The 10,000-nt window shown below is 46.6% G+C and overlaps 1 protein-coding gene across 1 annotated transcript in view; it reads left to right on the plus strand.

Moving 5' to 3' along the window:
* Positions 1 to 10,000, plus strand: part of LOC124021792 (protein disulfide-isomerase-like) — a 55,925-nt gene that overhangs the window by 27,528 nt on the left and 18,397 nt on the right. Inside the window, exon 5 of the mRNA XM_046336913.1 lies at positions 3,634 to 3,738. Within this exon, the coding sequence (XP_046192869.1) occupies positions 3,634 to 3,738 (105 nt within the window). The remainder of the gene's footprint in view (positions 1 to 3,633; positions 3,739 to 10,000) is intronic.

The raw sequence follows: 10,000 nt of genomic DNA on the forward strand, positions 1-10,000 counted from the left end.
AGGTATTGAAGGTAACCTGTGTGTGTAGTCTACCCCTGTACAGGTATTGATGGTAACCTGTGTGTGTAGTCTACCCCTGTACAGGTATTGATGGTAACCTGTGTGTGTAGTCTACCCCTGTACAGGTATTGATGGTAACCTGTGTGTGTAGTCTACCCCTGTACAGGTATTGATGGTAACCTGTGTGTGTAGTCTACCCCTGTACAGGTATTGATGGTAACCTGTGTGTGTAGTCTACCCCTGTACAGGTATTGAAGGTAACCTGTGTGTGTAGTCTACCCCTGTACAGGTATTGATGGTAACCTGTGTGTGTAGTCTACCCCTGTACAGGTATTGAAGGTAACCTGTGTGTGTAGTCTACCCCTGTACAGGTATTGAAGGTAACCTGTGTGTGTAGTCTACCCCTGTACAGGTATTGATGGTAACCTGTGTGTGTAGTCTACCCCTGTACAGGTATTGAAGGTAACCTGTGTGTGTAGTCTACCCCTGTACAGGTATTGAAGGTAACCTGTGTGTGTAGTCTACCCTGTACAGGTATTGATGGTAACCTGTGTGTGTAGTCTACCCCTGTACAGGTATTGAAGGTAACCTGTGTGTGTAGTCTACCCCTGTACAGGTATTGATGGTAACCTGTGTGTGTAGTCTACCCCTGTACAGGTATTGAAGGTAACCTGTGTGTGTAGTCTACCCCTGTACAGGTATTGATGGTAACCTGTGTGTGTAGTCTACCCCTGTACAGGTATTGAAGGTAACCTGTGTGTGTAGTCTACCCCTGTACAGGTATTGAAGGTAACCTGTGTGTGTAGTCTACCCCTGTACAGGTATTGATGGTAACCTGTGTGTGTAGTCTACCCCTGTACAGGTATTGAAGGTAACCTGTGTGTGTAGTCTACCCCTGTACAGGTATTGATGGTAACCTGTGTGTGTAGTCTACCCCTGTACAGGTATTGAAGGTAACCTGTGTGTGTAGTCTACCCCTGTGTGTGTAGTCTACCCCTGTACAGGTATTGAAGGTAACCTGTGTGTGTAGTCTACCCCTGTACAGGTATTGAAGGTAACCTGTGTGTGTAGTCTACCCCTGTACAGGTATTGAAGGTAACCTGTGTGTGTAGTCTACCCCTGTACAGGTATTGAAGGTAACCTGTGTGTGTAGTCTACCCCTGTACAGGTATTGATGGTAACCTGTGTGTGTAGTCTACCCCTGTACAGGTATTGAAGGTAACCTGTGTGTGTAGTCTACCCCTGTACAGGTATTGATGGTAACCTGTGTGTGTAGTCTACCCCTGTACAGGTATTGATGGTAACCCCTGTGTGTGTAACCTGTGTGTGTAGTCTACCCCTGTACAGGTATTGATGGTAACCTGTGTGTGTAGTCTACCCCTGTACAGGTATTGATGGTAACCTGTGTGTGTAGTCTACCCCTGTACAGGTATTTAAAGGTAACCTGTGTGTGTAGTCTACCCCTGTACAGGTATTGATGGTAACCTGTGTGTGTAGTCTACCCCTGTACAGGTATTGATGGTAACCTGTGTGTGTAGTCTACCCCTGTACAGGTATTGATGGTAACCTGTGTGTGTAGTCTACCCCTGTACAGGTATTGATGGTAACCTGTGTGTGTAGTCTACCCCTGTACAGGTATTGAAGGTAACCTGTGTGTGTAGTCTACCCCTGTACAGGTATTGATGGTAACCTGTGTGTGTAGTCTACCCCTGTACAGGTATTGATGGTAACCTGTGTGTGTAGTCTACCCCTGTACAGGTATTGATGGTAACCTGTGTGTGTAGTCTACCCCTGTACAGGTATTGATGGTAACCTGTGTGTGTAGTCTACCCCTGTACAGGTATTGATGGTAACCTGTGTGTGTAGTCTACCCCTGTACAGGTATTGATGGTAACCTGGTAACCTGTGTGTGTAGTCTACCCCTGTACAGGTATTGAAGGTAACCTGTGTGTGTAGTCTACCCCTGTACAGGTATTGATGGTAACCTGTGTGTGTAGTCTACCCCTGTACAGGTATTGATGGTAACCTGTGTGTGTAGTCTACCCCTGTACAGGTATTGATGGTAACCTGTGTGTGTAGTCTACCCCTGTACAGGTATTGATGGTAACCTGTGTGTGTAGTCTACCCCTGTACAGGTATTGATGGTAACCTGTGTGTGTAGTCTACCCCTGTACAGGTATTGATGGTAACCTGTGTGTGTAGTCTACCCCTGTACAGGTATTGAAGGTAACCTGTGTGTGTAGTCTACCCCTGTACAGGTATTGATGGTAACCTGTGTGTGTAGTCTACCCCTGTACAGGTATTGATGGTAACCTGTGTGTGTAGTCTACCCCTGTACAGGTATTGATGGTAACCTGTGTGTGTAGTCTACCCCTGTACAGGTATTGATGGTAACCTGTGTGTGTAGTCTACCCCTGTACAGGTATTGATGGTAACCTGTGTGTGTAGTCTACCCCTGTACAGGTATTGAAGGTAACCTGTGTGTGTAGTCTACCCTGTACAGGTATTGATGGTAACCTGTGTGTGTAGTCTACCCCTGTACAGGTATTGAAGGTAACCTGTGTGTGTAGTCTACCCCTGTACAGGTATTGATGGTAACCTGTGTGTGTAGTCTACCCCTGTACAGGTATTGATGGTAACCTGTGTGTGTAGTCTACCCCTGTACAGGTATTGAAGGTAACCTGTGTGTGTAGTCTACCCCTGTACAGGTATTGATGGTAACCTGTGTGTGTAGTCTACCCCTGTACAGGTATTGATGGTAACCTGTGTGTGTAGTCTACCCCTGTACAGGTATTGATGGTAACCTGTGTGTGTAGTCTACCCCTGTGCAGGTATTGATGGTAACCTGTGTGTGTAGTCTACCCCTGTACAGGTATTGAAGGTAACCTGTGTGTGTAGTCTACCCCTGTACAGGTATTGATGGTAACCTGTGTGTGTAGTCTACCCCTGTACAGGTATTGAAGGTAACCTGTGTGTGTAGTCTACCCCTGTACAGGTATTGATGGTAACCTGTGTGTGTAGTCTACCCCTGTACAGGTATTGATGGTAACCTGTGTGTGTAGTCTACCCCTGTACAGGTACTGATGGTAACCTGTGTGTGTAGTCTACCCCTGTGTGTGTAGTCTACCCCTGTACAGGTATTGATGGTAACCTGTGTGTGTAGTCTACCCCTGTACAGGTATTGATGGTAACCTGTGTGTGTAGTCTACCCCTGTACAGGTATTGATGGTAACCTGTGTGTGTAGTCTACCCCTGTGTGTGTAGTCTACCCCTGTACAGGTATTGATGGTAACCTGTGTGTGTAGTCTACCCCTGTACAGGTATTGATGGTAACCTGTGTGTGTAGTCTACCCCTGTACAGGTATTGAAGGTAACCTGTGTGTGTAGTCTACCCCTGTACAGGTATTGATGGTAACCTGTGTGTGTAGTCTACCCCTGTACAGGTATTGAAGGTAACCTGTGTGTGTAGTCTACCCCTGTACAGGTATTGATGGTAACCTGTGTGTGTAGTCTACCCCTGTACAGGTATTGAAGGTAACCTGTGTGTGTAGTCTACCCCTGTACAGGTATTGAAGGTAACCTGTGTGTGTAGTCTACCCCTGTACAGGTATTGATGGTAACCTGTGTGTGTAGTCTACCCCTGTACAGGTATTGAAGGTAACCTGTCAGACTAAAGATGATCTCATCTCCTTCATCACCATTCATCAACTGGAGCTGGTTACTGAATACAACGGACAGGTACACACACACTCACATAAAACACACACTCATACGTACACACACACACACACACTCACATAAAATACACACTCATACGTACACACACATGCCCAGGATCATGTGTAGCAGATGCAGATTTGTAAAGTCATTCCTCAGCGTGAAATGTCTCCACTAGCTAGCTTTAAAATGTCTCCACTAGCTAGCTTTAAAATGTCTCCACTAGCTAGCTTTAAAATGTCTCCACTAGCTAGCTTTACAATGTATCCACTAGCTAGCTTTAAAATGTCTCCACTAGCTAGCTTTAAAATGTCTCCACTAGCTAGCTTTACAATGTCTCCACTAGCTAGCTTTACAATGTCTCCACTAGCTAGCTTTAAAATGTCTCCACTAGCTAGCTTTAAAATGTCTCCACTAGCTAGCTTTAAAATGTCTCCACTAGCTAGCTTTAAAATGTCTCCACTAGCTAGCTTTACAATGTCTCCACTAGCTAGATTTACAATGTCTCCACTAGCTAGCTTTACAATGTCTCCACTAGCTAGATTTAAAATGGCTCCACTAGCTAGCTTTAAAATGGCTCCACTAGCTAGCTTTAAAATGTCTCCACTAGCTAGCTTTAAAATGTCTCCACTAGCTAGATTTAAAATGTCTCCACTAGCTAGATTTAAAATGGCTCCACTAGCTTTTAAAATGTCTCCACTAGCTAGCTTTAAAATGGCTCCACTAGCTAGCTTTAAAATGTCTCAACTAGCTAGATTTAGCTCCACTAGCTAGCTTTAAAATGTCTCCACTAGCTAGCTTTAACATGTCTCAACTAGCTAGATTTACAATGGCTCCACTAGCTAGATTTAACATGTCTCCACTAGCTCACTTTAAAATGTCTCAACTAGCTAGCTTTAAAATGTCTCAACTAGCTAGCTTTAAAATGGCTCCACTAGCTAGCTTTAACATGTCTCAACTAGCTAGCTTTAAAATGTCTCCACTAGCTAGCTTTAAAATGGCTCCACTAGCTAGCTTTAAAATGTCTCCACTAGCTAGCTTTACAATGTCTCCACTAGCTAGCTTTACAATTCTCCACTAGCTAATTTACAATGGCTCCACTAGCTAGCTTTACAATGTCTCCACTAGCTAGCTTTACAATGTCTCCACTAGCTAGATTTAAAATGGCTCCACTAGCTAGATTTAAAATGGCTCCACTAGCTAGCTTTAAAATGGCTCCACTAGCTAGCTTTAAAATGGCTCCACTAGCTAGCTTTAACATGTCTCAACTAGCTAGCTTTAAAAAATGTCTCCACTAGCTAGCTTTAAATTGTCACCACTAGCTAGCTTTAAATTGTCTCCACTAGCTAGCTTTAAAATGTCTCCGCTAGCTAGCTTTAAAATGTCTCTACTAGCTAGCTCTAAACCATCTCCACAAGCTAGCTTTAAAGTGTCTCCACTAGCTAGCTTTAACATGTCTCGACTTTAAAATGTCTAACCCAATTTTGGTGGTAAGAACATTTCAGGAGGTCTGTCTTGTTATAGCAACACCGTGGGGGTGCTGTCAATTCTGTAGACATTAGAACATTAGAACATCCGTAGACATTAGAACATTAGAACATCTGTAGACATTAGAACATTAGAACATCCGTAGACATTAGAACATTAGAACATCCGTAGACATTAGAACATTAGAACATCTGTAGACATTAGAACATTAGAACATCTGTAGACATTAGAACATTAGAACATCCGTAGACATTAGAACATTAGAACATCTGTAGACATTAGAACATTAGAACATCCGTAGACATTAGAACATTAGAACATCCATAGACATTAGAACATCTGTAGACATTAGAACATTAGAACATCTGTAGACATTAGAACATTAGAACATCTGTAGACATTAGAACATTAGAACATCCATAGACATTAGAACATCTGTAGACATTAGAACATTAGAACATCTGTAGACATTAGAACATTAGAACATCTGTAGACATTAGAACATTAGAACATCTGTAGACATTAGAACATTAGAACATCCGTAGACATTAGAACATTAGAACATCCATAGACATTAGAACATCTGTAGACATTAGAACATTAGAACATCTGTAGACATTAGAACATTAGAACATCTGTAGACATTAGAACATTAGAACATCCATAGACATTAGAACATTAGAACATCTGTAGACATTAGAACATTAGAACATCTGTAGACATTAGAACCAGAGTGACTCTGCCAATTCTGTCTGATCTGTAGACATTAGAACATTAGAACATCTGTAGACATTAGAACATTAGAACATCTGTAGACATTAGAACATTAGAACATCTGTAGACATTAGAACATTAGAACATCTGTAGACATTAGAACATTAGAACATCCGTAGACATTAGAACATTAGAACATCCGTAGACATTAGAACATTAGAACATCTGTAGACTTTAGAATATTAGAACATTTACATTTACATTTAAGTCATTTAGCAGACGCTCTTATCCAGAGCGACTTACAAATTGGTGCATTCACCTTATGACATCCAGTGGAACAGTCACTTTACAATAGTGCATCTAAATCTTAAAGGGGGGGGGTGAGAAGGATTACTTATCCTATCCTAGGTATTCCTTAAAGAGGTGGGGTTTCAGGTGTCTCCGGAAGGTGGTGATTGACTCCGCTGTCCTGGCGTCGTGAGGGAGTTTGTTCCACCATTGGGGAGCCAGAGCAGCGAACAGTTTTGACTGAGCTGAGCAGGAACTGTACTTCCTCAGTGGTAGGGAGGCGAGCAGGCCAGAGGTGGATGAACGCAGTGCCCTTATTTGGGTGTAGGGCCTGATCAGAGCCTGGAGGTACTGAGGTGCCGTTCCCCCACAGCTCCGTAGGCAAGCACCATGGTCTTGTAGCGGATGCGAGCTTCAACTGGAAGCCAGTGGAGAGAGCGGAGGAGCGGGGTGACGTGAGAGAACTTGGGAAGGTTGAACACTAGACGGGCTGCGGCGTTCTGGATGAGTTGTAGGGGTTTAATGGCACAGGCAGGGAGCCCAGCCAACAGCGAGTTGCAGTAATCCAGACGGGAGATGACAAGTGCCTGGATTAGGACCTGCGCCGCTTCCTGTGTGAGGCAGGGTCGTACTCTGCGGATGTTGTAGAGCATGAACCTACAGGAACGGGCCACCGCCTTGATGTTAGTTGAGAACGACACACACAGAGCGAGAGGAAGCTTCTCGCACACAGAGCGAGAGGAGGCTTCTAGCACACAGAGCGATAGGAGGCTTCTAGAAAGAACAGAGCGAGAGGAGGCTTCTAGAAAGAACACAGAGCGAGAGGAGGCTTCTAGAAAGAACAGAGCGAGAGGAGGCTTCTAGCACAGAGCGAGAGGAAGCTTCTCGCACACAGAGCGAGAGGAGGCTTCTAGAAAGAACACAGAGCGAGAGGAGGCTTCTAGAAAGAACACAGAGCGAGAGGAGGCTTCAAGAAAGAACACAGAGCGAGAGGCGGCTTCTAGCACACAGAGCGAGAGGAGGCTTCTAGCACACAGAGCGAGAGGAGGCTTCTAGCACACAGAGCGAGAGGAGGCTTCTAGCACACAGAGCGAGAGGAGGCTTCTAGCACACAGAGCGAGAGGAAGCTTCTAGCACACAGAGCGAGAGGAAGCTTCTCGCACACAGAGCGAGAGGAGGCTTCTAGAAAGAACACAGAGCGATAGGAGGCTTCTAGAAAGAACACAGAGCGAGAGGAAGCTTCTAGCACACAGAGCGAGAGGAAGCTTCTCGCACACAGAGCGAGAGGAGGCTTCTAGAAAGAACACAGAGCGATAGGAGGCTTCTAGAAAGAACACAGAGCGAGAGGAGGCTTCTAGAAAGAACACAGAGCGAGAGGAGGCTTCTAGCACACAGAGCGAGAGGAAGCTTCTAGCACACAGAGCGAGAGGAAGCTTCTAGCACACAGAGCGAGAGGAAGCTTCTCGCACACAGAGCGAGAGGAGGCTTCTAGAAAGAACACAGAGCGAGAGGAGGCTTCTAGCACACAGAGCGAGAGGAAGCTTCTCGCACACAGAGCGAGAGGAGGCTTCAAGAAAGAACACAGAGCGAGAGGCGGCTGCTAGCACACAGAGCGAGAGGCGGCTGCTAGCACACAGAGCGAAAGGAGGCTTCTAGCACACAGAGCGAGAGGAGGCTTCTAGCACACAGAGCGAGAGGAGGCTTCTAGCACACAGAGCGAGAGGAGGCTTCTAGCACACAGAGCGAGAGGAAGCTTCTAGCACACAGAGCGAGAAGAAGCTTCTCGCACACAGAGCGAGAGGAGGCTTCTAGCACACAGAGCGAGAGGAGGCTTCTAGCACACAGAGCGAGAGGAGGCTTCTAGCACACAGAGCGAGAGGAGGCTTCTAGCACACAGAGCGAGAGGAAGCTTCTAGCACACAGAGCGAGAGGAAGCTTCTAGCACACAGAGCGAGAAGAAGCTTCTCGCACACAGAGCGAGAGGAAGCTTCTCGCACACAGAGCGAGAGGAGGCTTCTAGCACACAGAGCGAGAGGAGGCTTCTCGAACACAGAGCGAGAGGAGGCTTCTCGAAAGCACACAGAGCGAGAGGAGGCTTCTAGAAAGAACACAGAGCGAGAGGAGGCTTCTAGAAAGAACACAGAGCGAGAGGAGGCTTCTAGAAAGAACACAGAGCGAGAGGAGGCTTCTAGAAAGAACACAGAGCGAGAGGAGGTTTCTAGCACACAGAGCGAGAGGAAGCTTCTAGCACACAGAGCGAGAGGAGGCTTCTCGAACACAGAGCGAGAGGAGGCTTCTAGCACACAGAGCGAGAGGAAGCTTCTCGCACACAGAGCGAGAGGAGGCTTCTCGCACACCGAGCGAGAGGAGGCTTCTAGCACACCGAGCGAGAGGCTTCTCGAACACAGAGCGAGAGGAGGCTTCTAGCACACAGAGCGAGAGGAGGCTTCTCGGACACAGAGCGAGAGGAGGCTTCTAGCACACAGAGCGAGAGGAGGCTTCTAGCACACAGAGCGAGAGGAGGCTTCTAGCACACAGAGCGAGAGGAGGCTTCTAGCACACAGAGCGAGAGGAGGCTTCTAGCACACAGAGCGAGAGGAGGCTTCTAGCACACAGAGCGAGAGGAGGCTACTAGCACACAGAGCGAGAGGAGGCTTCTAGCACACAGAGCGAGAGGAGGCTTCTAGCACACAGAGCGAGAGGAGGGCTTCTAGCACACAGAGCGAGAGGAGGCTTCTAGCACACAGAGCGAGAGGAGGCTTCTAGCACACAGAGCGAGAGGAGGCTTCTAGCACACAGAGCGAGAGGAGGCTTCTAGCACACAGAGCGAGAGGAGGCTTCTAGCACACAGAGCGAGAGGCGGCTTCTAGCACACAGAGCGAGAGGAGGCTTCTAGCACACAGAGCGAGAGGAGGCTTCTCGAACACAGAGCTAGAGGAGGCTTCTAGCACACAGAGCGAGAGGAGGCTTCTAGCACACAGAGCGAGAGGAAGCTTCTAGCACACAGAGCGAGAGGAAGCTTCTCGAACACAGAGCAAGAGGAGGCTTCTCGAACACAGAGCAAGAGGAGGCTTCTCGAACACAGAGCAAGAGGAGGCTTCTCGAACACAGAGCAAGAGGAGGCTTCTCGAACACAGAGCAAGAGGAGGCTTCTCGAACACAGAGCAAGAGGAGGCTTCTAGCACACAGAGCGAGAGGAGGCTGTTGTAACAGTTGTAAATGAGAACTTGTTCTCAACTAGTTAAATAAAGGTGAAATAAAAAAAATAAAAAAAAATTGGTTGAGCAGAGAGAGCTGGTCAGAGGATGGTAGACGGTGGGGTCTGCTGATATCTTGTAGAGGGTAAATCAGGGAACCAGCCTGACTCTTACAGCTACTGGGCTTCTCCTCTTCCTCTCTGTGTAGCACCACTTGGGTGATGCCTCAGCAGTTCTGGACGACAGAAAGATCACCACACAACGTTCAGAATAGTAGCCAGTCGTCCTCACCACGAGCCCTCTGCCTCGGCACTGCTGTAGTCCTCTGCCTCCCATTACCCTCACCCCTCAGGCCACTTTTCAAATGATGTTGTCAGAAGATCAGGAATTGGCAGCCAGGTGAAACAAAAAAAACTGGTACTGAGAACATCTGTTTTCATTAGAACCAGAGTGACTCTGCCAATTCTGTCTGATCTGTAGACATTAGAACCAGACAGATACACATCAGAGTCCAAGAATTATTCAACCAATTTACAGACCTTATCAGAATCAGTAGCTAACCCCTTATGATAAAATATCATGGGATTTCAGAGATA

This window comes from Oncorhynchus gorbuscha, unplaced genomic scaffold (assembly GCF_021184085.1).
Source record: "Oncorhynchus gorbuscha isolate QuinsamMale2020 ecotype Even-year unplaced genomic scaffold, OgorEven_v1.0 Un_scaffold_1211, whole genome shotgun sequence".
In the NCBI taxonomy this organism is placed as follows: domain Eukaryota; kingdom Metazoa; phylum Chordata; class Actinopteri; order Salmoniformes; family Salmonidae; genus Oncorhynchus; species Oncorhynchus gorbuscha.